This window comes from Oryx dammah, unplaced genomic scaffold, assembly GCF_014754425.2.
Source record: "Oryx dammah isolate SB20612 unplaced genomic scaffold, SCBI_Odam_1.1 HiC_scaffold_1, whole genome shotgun sequence".
NCBI classification, from domain to species: domain Eukaryota; kingdom Metazoa; phylum Chordata; class Mammalia; order Artiodactyla; family Bovidae; genus Oryx; species Oryx dammah.
The window spans coordinates 106,773,593-106,789,707 of NW_024070185.1; the positions used below are offsets into that span (position 1 = coordinate 106,773,593).

The following is a 16,115-nucleotide window of genomic DNA, read 5'->3' on the forward strand; positions in this document are numbered from 1 at the left end:
TCGAGTCGCCACTTTATTTCGGGGTTCCCCTGGTCAGAGGCAGCCCTTTCTATCATCATCTATACCTGCAGTGTTGCAAGGCTCTCAGAATCGTCTGTTCTAAAGGGTATTTTGATCTTTTATGGTTCTGGATTCTTTTGAGAGTATGAGAATAGCTATGGAAATGGCACGCCTACGCACATCCACAAGTTGGCAAGTAATTTTAGGAAAATCACAGACTTTCAAAAGTCAACAGCAGAACCTATCGGCACATAGGAAGGGCTACAGAACTACCGGCCCCACAGCTGTGTCCGACTCTGTGCGACCCCGTGGACTGCAGCCCACCAGGCTTCTCCGTCCATGGGGTTTTCCAGGCAAGAATGCTGGAGTGGGCTGCCATTTCCTTCTCCAGGGAATAAAAACCATGATTACGATATAAATTTCAAGTTGAGACACGATGTAGTACGTACTTAAAGAGCACTGCCACTGAGTGGACATGGGCTAGAATTCCTGCTCTGCTGACTACAAGACAGTTCATTAACTTCTGTGAGCCTCAGTTCGCAAAACTGGAAAATGGATTGCGTTGAGGTTTCCACGACAGACTGATATAAAGGAATGGACTCTATGCCTGGCATGTGAGGATTATCCAGGAAATCGTCTATTACTTTAGATCAATCCCCTTTGTTTTAGGACAGACGCTTTCCGTATATGTGTTAAACGTTAAGTCACTCAGTCATGTCCTGACTCTTTGTGAACCCCATGGATTGCAGCCTGCCAGGCTCTGTCCGTGGAATTGTCTAGGCAACATTACTGGGGTGGGTTGCCCTTTCCTTCTCCAGGGGAGCTTCTCAACCCAGGGATCAAACTCGGGTCTCCCGCACTGCAGGCAGATTTTTTGTACCATCTGAACTTTCTACATATTTCCCAAATGAACGCAGAACCATGGCTCTGAGACGGGGGCATTTTCATTCCTATTTTGTGCAGACTCAGTTCAGTTCAGTCGTGTCCAACTCTCTGCGACCCCGTGGACTGCAGCACACCAAGGTTCCCTCTCCATCACCGACTCCTGGAGCTTGCTCAAACTCCTGTCCATCAAGTCGGTGATGCCATCCAACCATCTCATCCTCTGTTGTCCCCTTCTCCTCCTGCCTTCAGTCTTTCCCAGCATCAGGATCTTTTCCAGTGAGTCAGTTCTTCGCATCAGGTGGCCAAAGTATTGGAGCTTCAGCATCAGTCTGACTAATTTTGCAGATTAGAAGACTGGAAGAAGCTCAGAGACTTAATTAACTAGTTCAAGGACTTCCCACTATCACATTTGCTCTCGGATCCTCCCATTCTGGGTTTCTCTGGTGGCTCGGTGGTAAAGGATTCACCTGCCAATGCAGGAGACTCAGGATAGATCCCTGGGTCGGGAAGATCTCCTAGAGGAGGAAATGGCAACCCACTCCAGTATTCTTACTGGGAAAATCCCACGGACCGAGGAGCCTGATGGGCTCCAGTCACAAAGAGGTGGACATGACTGAGCAACTCTGCATGTGTGCCTCCCTATTCTACTTGTGTTCTGATCCAGTCTTTAATCGGTATCTTCAATCTCCTTCCTAAGAGGAACTCCACTTTTTCTCACAAGGCAGAGAACACACTGCTCCTTGGCTCATAAAGGAAAACCAATATTTGGACTCAAGCAGTTGGGTGGAAGTCAGCAAACCCATTTGTCATGAAGACGCTGCTCTTTTGTTCAACAGGCTTTTACAGACAGAGCCGCGGGAAGGCAGAAATTCGGATCCCCATCAGTGCCTCCTAGACCCCCATCAGTGCCTCCTAGACCCCCGCTAATCAGCAAGAAGGCCCTTAGTCACGAGCCATTGCCTGCGACCCCGGGCTAATTCTTAATGAGGATTCAGCCCAAAGCTGCTGACTAGAGCCAGCGCCGGGAGCAATCACTCGGCGCTCCCGCTGGGGTCACAAGGCCGCCGGGGGCGACGGGGCTTCATGAAAGAAAGACAGAATCACCTTCCTTCCTCTCTTCCTCTCCCACTGCAGCTGCGCAGGGATTTAGTCCCATTCTCTCCGCAGGGAGAAAGTGCTGTGCTGACTCAAAGCTCCTGGAGAAAAGCTATCTTGGCACCCAGGCAGCCAGGAGCCAGAAGCTGGGGGGTGGGGGCCTTGGGAAAGTGACTTTACCTTGGGAGGCCTCAGTTTCTTCATCTGTGTAATGGGGAGCCTAATCCCTAGCTCTCAGTTGGTGGGAGAGATAAACCGGCTCATGGGTGTAAGCACGATGCCTGAGAAGCTGTAACAGCTCAAAATAATGTTGCTTTTAAACAGCTCCACACGCTCAGTCCCTCTCTGTCTCCTACTTGATGCGAGAGGCTTTGAAAATCATCTCTGCTCAGTTTATGATGCGAACGGCCGAGGAAAGGGGTGCGCTCCTTCTCCTCCGCGGCGCCTCCTCTCACGCCTCCCTCTCCTCCTCGCCTCGCCTCTTCACCCCGCTGCTCCTCTTCCCTTTTCTTCTCTGCCCTTCCCCCACCCTCCCCCACCCTTCACCTCCTCGCCCTTCACCTCCATCCTTCACCTGCTCTCGCCTCCCTTTCTTCCCACGCCGGTTTCCCTTCCTCTTTCTCTCCTTTCCCCCAGCCTCCTGGTCCCCCACCTTCTCCGGTCACTGTTACACCAATACTACACTAACTTCTAGTTCAGCAAACAGATATTATATGAGTCCCAATGGCCACAGCACTATATTTAATATAATGAAGCACAAAGTTGGCAAAATCCCTTCCTTAAAGAAACCTATGATTAAATTTAATAAGAAAGGTAAAACCTAAACAAAATGAACATGTTGCAAGATGAAATTAAAAAAAAAATGCCATACAAGGGGTCTTAAAAGAGGCTTCTGGGAAGAGGTGGCATTTGGGAGAGTAAAGGGGCGTGGCTCTCGCCTGAAAGGTAGAACCTCCAAAGCGGCGGAAAAGGCACGTGCCCTCTGAAGAATGCTCTCCATGCAGGAAGGGAGGCTCCTGGCACAGAGGAGGCCTCAGGACATTGTCCTTTCAGGTTGAACTGGATCCGGCACGATGTGGAATGAGAATCATAAGAATTCAGAGCAAATGGAGCTCACTATGGGCTGGGTGATTCATTCATTTATTTATTCGATTATCTATAAATTCATTTAACACATATCTTCCGCGTATGTACGCTGTTTATGAGCGTATGTCTATATATCATGCTAGAGACAGAGATAGCCCTTAGCAATGAGGAATTTATACTCCAACTAGGCAGTCAGATTAATAATATTACGTGACAGAGATTAAGAAGAAGGTGCGCAGGGTGTCTAACACCCTGAGCAGCTGCAGAAAGAGGAACTTTCCAGGGAGAAGCGGAAGTCCAGGAACTGGAGAAATGATGTCCAAAGGTGCAAAGTAATAAAAACGACAACAAGAAAGATGCCTATAGTAAGCTGTAAGAAATTCCACAGGCCTGGAGTAAGGATACGGGTATGTACTAGATGGTGGAATATGACAAAGCCAAGAAACAGGCGCGTTTGATTCTCACCAGCATGGCGCCCAGGTCTATACCTTATACCCAGCTCAGAGACTCTGAAGGGTTTTAAGCAGAGAAGTAACAGTATTTGATTTGGTGCTAGGAAGAGCATACTGGCTGCTTGTATGGGGATGGATCAGCAGAAGTGATCAGAATCAAGGAAACTGGTTTGACAATCATTGCAAGGAACCAGGGAAGAGAGAAATGGTGATGGGAGGTGAGCCAAGACAAGATAAAGAAGGAAGGGTTCCTGATGAGAGGATGGACATCTGTGTTGAGAGTGGATAGATGGACTGAACTCAATGAACGAGAGAAGAGCCGACATTTAGGGTGAATAGATTCAAGGGCATCAGTGATAGGCGACGGAGACTGCTCTGGAAGGAACTGAGCTTTCAAGAAGAGACAGGGAAAAAAAGAAAGGGAAAGCAGGAGGAGGGAGAAGGAGGGAAGAAAAAAGGAGGAGGCGGAGGAGAAATAATTCAAGATCAGTAAGTGATCTTAAGATCTTAAAGTGATTTCCTAAAGGAAATCAGTCCTGAATATTCATTGGAAGGACTGATGCTGAAGCTGAAACTCCAATACTCTCGCCACCTGATGCAAAGAACTGATTCACTGGAAAAGACATTGATGCTGGGAAAGACTGAAGGCAGGAGGAGAAGGAGACGACAGAGGATGAGACGGTTGGATGGCATCACTGACTCAATGGACATGAGTTTCAGCAAGCTCCAGGAACTGGTGATGGACAGGGAAGCCTGGAGTGCCGCAGTCCATGGGGTCACATAGAGTCGGACACGACTGAGCGCCTGAACTGAACTGAAAATCTGAAAAATCTTTTTTAACAGGTCAATGAAAAGTGACCAGGAGTAAAGTTGAAGAAACTGGCCCTGTTACCACAACTGTGAACCGGACCCACGTTTGGGTCCATATGTTCTTTCTCCCTTTACCCTGTACGAACTTGGAGGAGGTCTTATCTAAGGTAAATAATTCCAGTCATGTACGAGACCCTGTTCCCTCTTCCCTGCTCAACCATGACCCCAGTGGAGCAAAATCCCTCTTGCTCACAGAATCAAGGTTTCCCTCTCTGAAGATAACTCCCCGACAACATATCAGTTTTCTTGCTTCTATATTAAAAAAAGAAGAAAAACTCAGGCACCCCACATCACCTTCTGCTACTGTACCATTTATGGTGAGATTCCTCTGGACTGTTTGCTAAAGCCCTGCCCTCACTTCCTCTCTTCTCATTTTCTCTTGAAGTCAGTCTACTCAGGCTTCCACTCCCATAACTCTACTGAGGCTTTGCTGTCAGGGTCACCCATGCCTTCCATGTCGCTAACCCCTCTACTCTCTCTCATATCCATCTTCCCCATCCCATCAGCAGCCATTCACACAATTGATAATGACCTCTCCACCTGATTTCTAGGATGCCACATTCTCTTGGCTCTCTTCCCATCACTGCCTCCACTCTGCTCCTCAGCCAGTTCTTAGCTTCCTTTTCTTGTTCCTCATTATGATGCCATTATCCCAACTTATAAATATTAAATTCCCCATGGCTCAATCACTGGGCTCCTTTTCTCTATCTATACTCTCTCTCAAGGTGATCTTACCCAACCTCACATCATTAGATATCATCCCTATGCTAATTTACATCGCTGTCCTCTCCCCTGACTTTCCAAATGTCCACTCAACATAGACATAACAGGCTTCTCAAACCCAGGTTCAAACCCAGTTCCTCACGGCCCATCAAGACAGACCCCTTCCACAGTATTCGCCGTAGCAGTAAGGGAACCCGACCACGGCAGCTGCTCAGGCAAAACTCCGGGAACATGCTCTGTTTCTCTTTCTCTCATAAGTGCTTCCACTGACAAAGAATGTCAGCACTACTTGGATTAAAAGTATATCCATAATTCAGTCACTTACAACCCTCACAGTCACTATCAGTGGCCCAGGCTGTCATTTTTCTCTCACCTTAATAAATATGACGGCCTTCTAGCTGGGTGCCTTGTATGTGATCTTGCCCTCTACGAGCCTCTTCTACAGAACGGTCATAGTAATTCATGTAAAATGGAAGTCAGGTCCAGTTATTCTAACACCCGCATTTGCAATGGCTTCTCATTTCATTCAGAGTAAAATCTGAAGCCTGTTCCATGGTCTACAAATTTCTAGATGACCTATTCCCTCACTATCTCTCTGACTGTAAAGAAAATATATTTCTGTGTTACTTGTTTAATGTCTGCTTGCCCAACACTCCCACACTCGATGTAAACTCCAAAATGACTGAGAGTTAGCTCATTCAGCGCTTTATATCCTGTTCTTAAAACAATGTCTGATGTATAGCTGACATTCAATAAATAAAATGAGTAAGGGAATGTGTGAATGAATACATTTCTGAATTATCCCTTGATTTCAGCAAACTATTTTTTCTGCATCCCTTTCCACGTCAGTGAGCTATGGAGGCAGAGGTCTGTTCTCTGTACATCCATCTCACCAGATGGATACTCAATTCAATTACACGACAATGTCAGTGAAACACTCAATGGGCTTCTTGGAGAGAGAAGGATAAAAATGAGAAGTTATCATTATGCCATTAGCATTATTACAAGTAGCTCGGTGGTTGCTGCTTTGACTACTAATAGCCTCTGTTCATTTCCATGATTCTTTCTCATTTCGAGTCTCCGTCTCCAAATTTCCTTTTTTTTTTTAAAATTTTTCTATTTCTCTCCACCTATGCCTAGTTTTGTGAACCTTTTATGAAACATCACAAAGTGAAGGTCATTTGAGTGCTGTTTGTATAATCCTCCATCTACCCTAATAAACCTGCAGAATCTGCCCCCAACCCTCATGCAGAGGCACCAGGAGGGACCAGAGGAATATGGAGCCACCCATTTTAAGAGGGAGAAACGCTAAAGTCAGGCTGTTGGGGTTAAAATCCCGGCTCAGTGGCTTATTGAGAAACCTCTCTTCAGCCCCAGTCTCCTCACCTACAAACTGGGAATGTTATTTATCTATGCTTCCCTTATAAATGCTATGAGCATTAAAAATGCAATAAATCCCATTATATAAAACAAATACAAGTTAAATAAAAAGAAACACATAAATGTAAGTATAGTAAAAAATAAACGAACACAGCTCCTGGCACACAAGGACATGCTTGATAAGCAGCGTCTGTTATTTCTGGTTCTTCAACCCGCAAGTCCGTGCAGCTTCCCTTTAGGCTGGGCTGGACCACCTGCTGCTCATTTATGTCTCCATTTTATTCACGTTTTCTTTTTGCAGAGGATGTCAAAATAGAGCACATTAGTAAATAAAAAGCATAATAGCTGCATATTTTATGCACAGAAATGTACACATATAAGTCATGCGTGTACAGCTGTATTGATCTTCAGAAAGTAAACACATCCGTGTGTGCCATTGTGAGCAAAACCTTACCAAGACCTCCAGAAACCTCTCTCATCTCTTTCCCATCACTCCCCTGTTCCTCCTCTGCAAAGGAATCCTGAAACAGTGTGTGTGTCTGACTGTTTCTGACCGGTGGAAAGAGCAGAATCATAAGAGAATCTCCCCTTTCCTGTCTGGCTTCTTTAATTCTGTGTTTCTTTTTTTAATATTTATTCTTTCGGGTCTTGCTTGTGTCACCTGGGCTCTTTCCGTGGGGAGCGTGGGCTTCTCTCTAGTTGTGGACTAAGGCTTAGTTGGTCTGCGACACGTAGGATTTTAGTTCCCTGACCAGGGATTGAATCGGCGTCGCCTGCAGATTCTTAACCAGTGGACCACCAGGGAAGTCTCTCTTATTCAGTGTTACATTCATGAGCTTCTTCCATATTGCTGCATAGAACGGTAGTTTAGGGACCCCCTCTGGTGGTGCAGTGCTTAAGAATCCGTCTTTCAACACGTGGGACATGGGTTCCATCCCTGGTGGGGAAACTAAGGTCTCCGATGTCGTGGGGCAACTAAGCCCATGCGTTACAGTGACTGGGCCCACGTTCCACCACTAGAGAAAGCCTGGACGCTGAGATGAAGACCCATAGCAGCGAAAATAAAATACGAATGGGGGTTTATTCTTTCTTATTTCTGTACTGTAGCCCGTCATGTGACTGTATGACAAATTATCCATTTTCTTGTTGATGGGGATTTGGGGGCTATTTCCATTTAGGAGACTCTTTTGAACAAAACTTGTTAACATTCATGATTTTTGGTGAACATATGTAATAATTCTCTTGGGCATATTCCTAGGAGTTGTAACTGTTGGGTCATGGGGTCAAGGCATATTGAGTTCTTAGTGGAAGCTGCCAAGAAGAGCTTTCCAAAGTAATTTGGAAAATGTATTCTTCTGGAAGCAATGCGTGTACACACCCACTATTCCACGTCATCACTCCTAGGTATCGTCAGTTTTTTCCAATTGAGCCAGACTGACTGCTGTGTTATGACGCTGGACTGTTTTAACCTACATTTTCTGAGGACAAGTAAAGTTATTCACTTTTTCAAATATCTGTTTGCATCTTGATCTTCTTGTTTCTGAAGTGCCTGTTCATGTCTTTTCACCCCTCTTCGTGTCTTCCTGGACTGTCTGCCTTTTACTTACTGGTTTCAGAGGTTGTTTACAGATTTTCTGTGCTTCCTTGGTAGCTCATTTGGTAAAATAATCCGCCTATAAGGCAGGAGGCCCAGGTTCAATCCTGGGGTGTACATATTTTACACATCAGTTCTGGGTCAGATACATTTATCATTGATATTGCCTTCCACTCTGTAACTTGAATTTTCATTCTATGAATGGCATCTTCTGATGAACAGAAATTAATTTTAATGTAGTCCAATTTATCAACCTTTTTGTTTCACTTGCTGCTTTCTGTATGCTACTGAATAAATATCAGTTCAGTTCAGTTCAGTCGTGTCCAACTCTTTGTGACCCCATGAATCGCAGCAGGGCAGGCCTCCCTGTCCATCACAAACTCCCAGAGTTCACCCAAACTCATGTGCATCAAGTCGGTGATGCCATCCAGCCATCTCATCCTCTGTCGTCCCCTTCTCCTCCTGCCCCCAATCCCTCCCAGCATCAGGGTCTTTGGTGGCCAAATATTGGAGTTTCAGCTTTAGCATCAGTCCTTCCAATGAACACCCAGGACTGGTCTCCTTTAGGATGGACTGATTAGATCTCCTTGCAGTCCAAGTATAAATATCAGCCTATCTAAATCAAGAGATACTCTTCTGTCTTACAGTAAGACGCTTCTTTGTTCTACTCTCCACCAGGAGAGTATTTTTCTCCTTTCAATGACTCCTCTACCTAGACAGATAGAACGAATTACCTTTTTATTTTCCTGAATCTCCATAATAATGTGCATTACTTTTCCTATCTCTATTATATTACACACTACCTTGAATCATATGTATTTTCCTGTCCATCAGCTCTATCTTGTCTTCTCACTCCAGTCACTCAAATATCTAAATCTTTTATGTTCTTTTCACTAAATCCTGGTCACGATGCCTCCTAAGTAACTCCGAAATTGGTCTATTTCACTCCATCTCAACTGCTACCTCCTAAATTTGTGACATTTCTTCTTGAATACTGCAGCAGTCCTTAACTAACTGGTCACCAACCTCTAATCTACTCTTTTTAATTAATTGACCACACAATAGCCAGATCGATCTTCCAAAACATTAATCTCTTCCCGCTATTTTGTTTTTTAAAACCCTTTCATGGTCCCTACTTCTCTCAGATTAATGCTCACTTCATTTAAGTGCTTAGTGACTGAGCAACAAATACTGGAACCAATGGCAGAGCTGGGTTTTGGAGGACTGAGGTTTATGCTACAGGTGCCTACTGAGGAAAGGAATTCAAAACACATGGGAATGTGAATATTTAGAGTGAGAAAAGTTAGGGACCTAGAAGGCCAGAGAGCCCTGGATCTTAAACTTCCTTAGTCTCAAGGTAAATCAGTTTCTAAATATCCCTAAGATCTTGATAACTTCCTAGCAACATCTTGCTCATCCTGTCTAAATTTACTCCAGATATAACTCACAGGTCTCTCTACCTCCTTCGTGCACAGCAGGGTGATCAGACACAGGTCGGAGCCACACTTCCTGGATTCAAACCCTGCTCTCACTCTGCAAGTTCACTGTAGGCATCTCGGGAACTAACACTGGAAATCTTAGCACCCCCAAGGTTGGTCGGCCTTTCTTACTCATTTCTTATCAGGCATGACCAAACCCATCTGTCTACTCTTTTTCTCTAATAAAGAGGGATAGGATTATTCTTCATGTATTTGAGGTTTTGTTTTCTCGGCTTTTAAGACTAGACCATTCTCTTGACCTGAATTTCCCTGATGGATTTTCATTCACTGCTCCCAAGTGACACTGCCAAGCTCACCCCGTACCGCTTTCCAACCATCTTCTATTAACAGGAGCATGAATCAAAGAGTTGCCAAGGAACCAGAATATAAAAGTCATATTAGGCTCTGCTTAGCTCAGTCTGCCAATCTCAACCCAACTTTCCTCCCACTGACATTCAGAATCACCTTTATCATATACCTTTCTAGAAGGTCACATTCTTAGCTCGCTCAAAGTCAAAGTATATGCCATTTTTTCTCTGACTATAAAGTTAATACATGATCATTGTGGAAAAGTTAGAAAAGGAAATGGAAGCCTAAAATAAATCACCTCTAACCTAATCATCCAGAAGTAACCTCTTAACATCTCGGCATAATTCCTTGCAATTTTATTTTTCCTTATCCTTTTACATTAAGCTCATACCATTCCTTCAATCAAAATCATCCATTTTTAATTAACATCATACCAAATCATTTTGTAGTTGAAAATTCTTTGCAAACAACATTTTAGCACCTGCCTAATATTATGTGGTATGGATGGTACATAATTCATTTAGTCTCCTCAGGTAGAAAATTGAGATCTTTACATTGTTTCTTTCTTTGCTATTATAAATTATGCTTTTTAAAACAGCACTATCTATACTTAAAAGTCTTATCATTTCCCCCCCTACAATCTCCCCTTCTCTTCATGATGAATTAATCAGGATAAAATGACTGTGTTAAAACATGTTTCCTTCAAGGTCTTGAGTATATATCGACTTTACATACAATAGATAATAAACAAATACAAATATATACTTCAACAAACTAATCCTTAGAATTATTGCAATTTCACTAGCAATGCCTAAGAGTGTTTGTCTTCCTCTGCTCTAGCCAGCACTGAATGTTCTCATTTGCAAACTCTGCTGAAAGCACACACACCTACACAAACACATATATATGTATGAACGTACTAAAGAGCACACATGATTAACAAAGAAGGAGAAAGACGATTACACGGAACCCCAAATTCTATAAAGTGCACTATAGTTTTTTGAATTCAAATAACATCTGCCAAAATACATTGAGAATCAAACACAATAATGTGGGAAATTCAGATGCTATGATATGAAACTTTAATATATATTAGATCTGGAACATCTATAAATAACACTGTTTAGACATTTTCATCAAAATAATCAGATAAAGCTCACATTTCCATACTTTATCTCTGAAAACTAATTAATAACCATGAATTTAATGTCCCATATATGTTAGAATTTTAGAAAAGACATCAAATCATAAGTGTCTTGATTTCCATATTTTTAGCTTTCACTGGTCTCTCTCTGCCTTTCATCTTCTTCTTCCTTCTCCCTCCCTTCTGGCCTCCTGACACTCTCCCATCCCTCCTCCCACAAGCTGCTCCCTCCTCTCTCTCTCAGCTCCCATCATTTCCACTGACATCCTACCTTGAAGGTGCAGTTTGCTCTCGGTGCTCTGCAGGAGGACAGAACTCACAGAGTCCAGATTGTCGTAGCTGTTACAGCCCAGGGGCCCAGTGCGCGTCTCTGTGACCTGAGTGGACAGTGGGGGCGACAGGTGTGAGACAGATGCCCTTGGCTGAGACAGGTCCTGCAAAGTCGGCCCCTAGCAGCGAAGCCGCAGCCAGGGGAGTCTCACTGCGCCCGTGGCCACTCCCCGAGCCCCTTGCCTGTGCCGAGGACCAGGGCTGACTGGCGCCAAGCGGCCAGGGTCGCAGGGCAATCTAGCACAGACGGGAGCCAGAACGCCTAGGTTCTATCCTTGGTTCTCATGTCACCGAGCCACTGTATTATATGAACTAATAACAAGTGGAAACACTACAGTGTATTTTGAAGCCATGGACTCTGGAAATAGGAGGGTCAGTGTTAAATCCTGGCTGGGCCATTGATTTGCTGTGTGACCACAGGTAGGCACTTCTCTAGGCTCCTGGAACCTGAAGCTAATAAATCCTTCCCATGAAGGTTGTGAGACTAAACCTGATGGGCGGAAGTGCCTGACACGTGGTGTATGTTCGATAATAGACATCTCATTACCAAGAGCCTTATAAATTGCAATGTGCATTATTGATGAGTACATATGCATTGTCATTAGGCAAGAACAATAAACTCATTCCCATTTTCACAGAAAAATTAGCAAAGAGCACAATCAGCTCCACTGCAGAATGAACGCCCCTGTCCTCTGGTGGTGTGTTTCTAAAACACTGTCTGAGAATAACGAGGTGGTGGACAATAGGGCGAACAGCTATTCTAAAAGATAACCTTGAAATATGAATGGTTTAGTATGTAAAGTGTCTTCTTCATCTCTTCGGTCTTTACTTTCCGTTATTTCACACAATCATTGGTGGGCTTGTTTTGGGTTTTGCATCCTGCTGCTAAGACACAGTGCTGACTGCTATAGAGAAGGAGGATTCTAAGAATGCCAGCTCCGCCTCTGTCCAGCAGTAGAGCTTTGGGTCAGTAACTCCCCTGTATAAGCCTCAATTTCCCTATCTCTACAATATCGACCCTAACAGTAAAGGGATCATGTTTTTGAAGTGTTCAGCACTTAGGAAACAGTACATAAATGGAAGGTTATTAGGCTTTGCTTTTAAAAAGTAATTTATTCTTTTTTGTGTATAGAATAATAGCATGGTTATTGTTGACAGACATTCAAAACTACCAATTCATCTTGCTATAGAGATACTCAGGAAGAGGAAAACGACTGGCAAAACTTCCCCACCTGGTCGGCTGCTCGTCTTAGACAAAGCTGGCAGGGAGGCCCATTCTAACCAGCGGGGTCTTGAGGTAGCTTCAAGAAATGGTTAGAAAAACCTGAGTCCCAGATTGAATGTTGAGGGTGGAGCTGTTGCAAGAATGGTTTCTTGAGCGGCCTCTGTCTAATTTCTCTGAGAAACTCCTCCTAAAGAGGCAGACTGCGCTTCCAGGATGCACAAGAGAGGATTATCTCCCGACAGAGCTTCAATATCTCAATTCTGAATCCCATCCCGCGGGGAGGGAACCATTTGGTGATAATAAAAACCAGGCCTTTGCTTCGCTACTTGACTCCGATGGCTTCATAAAGCTCCAGCTCCCTGTGCCGAGTTCCCTAACAACATAATCCCCCCGATATAGGCGATTCTTCTTGGATAAGCTGGCTCTTTGTTTGTCGATCTGATTTATTTCTCTTCCTCCTCAGCAAGGCTCTCCCGCCCACGTTTCTTCTCTTCCCTTGGTCAATTTCTGACTCATCTGCCTGACTCCTAACAACACTCCCCTGCCACCCCCCAACCCTTCACACGCACACTATCTTGAGAGGTACCTTTTAATGTCTTGATAGAAGACTAACAACAACAACAACCTAACACTAAGTCTGCATTTTAGTCAGAAGAAACCAGACTGAAGAATGAGAGGTAAAAAATGCAGGTATAATCTGGTTTAAGAGAACTTGAGATGCAAAAAAATCTTCGCTGAAACCCTCCAAAGAACTAATCTTTTTTATCAAAAATGCCCTCCTTCATTCTCTTTATAAAGGTAATCCTTGAATTTCTTATATTGAAAATGAAGTATTTAAGTACCTATGCTCTAAGGCAGTGAGCTGAAACTTTACAGCTGCTCTTTCCAATATGGCTATTTAAATTTATTTAAAATTAAAAAAAAACCTTACAAATAATGTAGTTTGTAAGCAGCCACATGTTATGAGCTCCATAACCCCATATGTCTAGTGGCTCCTGTCTTGGCCAGCACACATTCAGAGCTTTTCCATCATCTTGGAAGGGTCTACAGCACTGGGTAGATGAGCGTGACAGGCTGGCTGTTTTTATAAATAACCTTTTACTGGAACACAGCTATGATCATTTTTTTTATACATTGTCTATGGCTGATTTTGTTCTACAGCAGCATAGGTGAGTTGTAGCAACAGGGGTCATATGACCTGCAAATCTTGAAACATTTATTATTGGCTCTTGACAAAAAATATTCCTGACCCTGGTCTAGACAGTAGAGTTCTAATCCTTTGAACTGGCTAGGTGTGTAACCCTGAGCAAAAGTCTTCAACTTTTGGACCTCAGTGTTCACATCTGTAAAATGGGGAGAGGGAGATGAAAAACACAGATGCTAACCAATTACTGGCCTAGGCATAATCTGACTTCTGTGAACTCTATGACCTTGTGAAAATGAATTATCCAATGTAGCCTCAGTTTCTTCACCTATAAAGGGCGCCTGGAAATCATTTACATAGAACTTGAAGAGTGAAAGAGAGTACTATGGATAATTACGCCTCATGACCACAGCCAGGGCTGCCCCAGGAAATCAGTACGTGTGGTCTTAATGACAAGTGCTCAGGGCATTATAGGGCATTGGACAACCTCAGTCAGAGTGGCTGGCCAGGGGCACTGTTAGCTCCTTAGGAAGTAAGGAAGCTAGGGATTTCATTTGCCCATCGACTCAGACCACTTTAGTGCAATGCTGCTGTCTTAAGAACCTGCCACCCTCAAGCTGTACCTTGATTGCTCCTGTTGATATCTGGATCTCATGGAGCCGCCTCATGGTGCCGTCACGGTCAACAAAGTAGGATGATGCAAGCTGGTGCAGAGCTTCAACACTTTGCGTGGCATTCCCTGACTTTCTGTCCAGGCGAGTTTTGTCCATATACATGGTCAAGGCCTCCTCCCCTGCAGGGAAAAGTAGAGAAGTCAGGCAGACCGTTGAACTCCGTGAGGGGCAGAGAGGCTTCAGGGCTTCGAAGCAGACAATAGCTTTGGACCTCTAATTTTGCCCAGATTTCCTACTGCTTCTGAAAATCAAGAGCACAATGCAAGCAAGACAGTCCAGAGGCGGCGGTGAGCACAAAACTTCAACAGGAGGAGAATCGTGAAAACAAACTTAGCTGATCCCTTCCCGCTCCTTTCTCCGCCTCCTCTGGTTCCTTCCTACCATCCAGTTCCTCTTAGTCCTCCTCTTATTTCTCCCCTCTCCTCTTCCCTCCTTGCTTCCTCCTTTCCTTCCTCTCTTTCTCCTTCTGCTGCTGCTGCTGCTGCTAAGTCACTTCAGTCATGTCTGACTCTGTGCAACCCATAGACGGCAGCCCACCAGGCTCCCCCATCCCTGGGATTCTCCAGGCAAGAACACTGGAGTGGGTTGCCATTTCCTTCTCCAATGCATGAAAGCAAAAAGTGAAAGTGAAGTCGCTCAGTCGTGTCCGACCCTTAGCAACCCCATGGACTGCAGCCCACCAGGCTCCCCATCCATGGGACTTTCCAGGCAAGAGCACTGGAGTGGGATGCCATTGCCTTCTCCTCTCCTTCTGCTACCCCTTCCCAGATAGACGGATGGACAGAGAGAGCGAGAGATGGGGGAGAGAGAGATAAAGTGCAGTTTAGACACAAATACAGATAAACAAATAGGAGTAACTATGTGTCTGCGGAGAGAGGAAGAGCTAAACTGTCAATCCTGTGAAAGCAGATACTGTCTATATTATTGGTGCTGTGGTTTAATTGCTAAGTCATGTCTGACTCTTTTGCAGCCTCACAGACTGCAGCCTGCCAGGCTCCTCTGTCCATGGGATTTCCCAGGCAAGAATACTGAAGTGGGTTGCCATTTCCTTCTCCAGGGGATTTTCCCGACTCAGGACTCGAAGCTCGGTCTCCTACATTGCAGATGGACCACTAAGCCACTGGGGAAGCCCACTGTCTATATTAGGCACTACTCTAGGAGACTGGGGTCAATCCAGGGTTGGAAAGATCCCCCGAAGGAGGAAATGGCTACCCACTCCAGTATTCTTGCCTGGAGAATTCCATGGAGAATCCCATGGACAGAGGGTTTGCAAAGAGATGGACACAACTGGGGGACTGAGCATGTGTGTCACATAATCCTTTGTCCAAGGTCTGGTGCTTGGGATATATTAATAATAAGCAGTTAATCCATCCACTTTTTTCATTTATTCAATAAATATTTCTTAAGCTATATTTTGGAGGAGAGAGGAGATGATAAGAAAGTTAGGCATAGTGTAGAAGAGATAGAGAGAGAAAACCTTATCTAATTTACTCCATGAAATTTTCCTTCGAAATAAATGCATATGTTACTAACAGTGCGAGTTTGTGGTGGATTTTATTTTGGATAACAGGATGATACATCAGAACTTCAGAAGGGAAGCTCCACCTAAACAAATCTGATTCTTGCCCCTCTGGTTTCACTCTCACTAACTGTGAACCTGGGGACATTCGTTAACCTCTCTGTTTCTCTGCTTATTCACGAATAAGATTAGAAGAAGAATAGCACC

General features: G+C 44.3%; 1 protein-coding gene across 1 annotated transcript in view; it reads right to left on the minus strand.

The window, feature by feature from the left end:
* BRINP1 (BMP/retinoic acid inducible neural specific 1) overlaps positions 1-16,115 on the minus strand; it is a 204,106-nt gene that overhangs the window by 54,243 nt on the left and 133,748 nt on the right. Inside the window, exons 4-5 of the mRNA XM_040241751.1 lie at positions 14,339-14,508; positions 11,288-11,393 (exon numbers count right to left, since the gene is read on the minus strand). Coding sequence (XP_040097685.1) covers positions 11,288-11,393; positions 14,339-14,508 — 276 coding nt within the window. The remainder of the gene's footprint in view (positions 1-11,287; positions 11,394-14,338; positions 14,509-16,115) is intronic.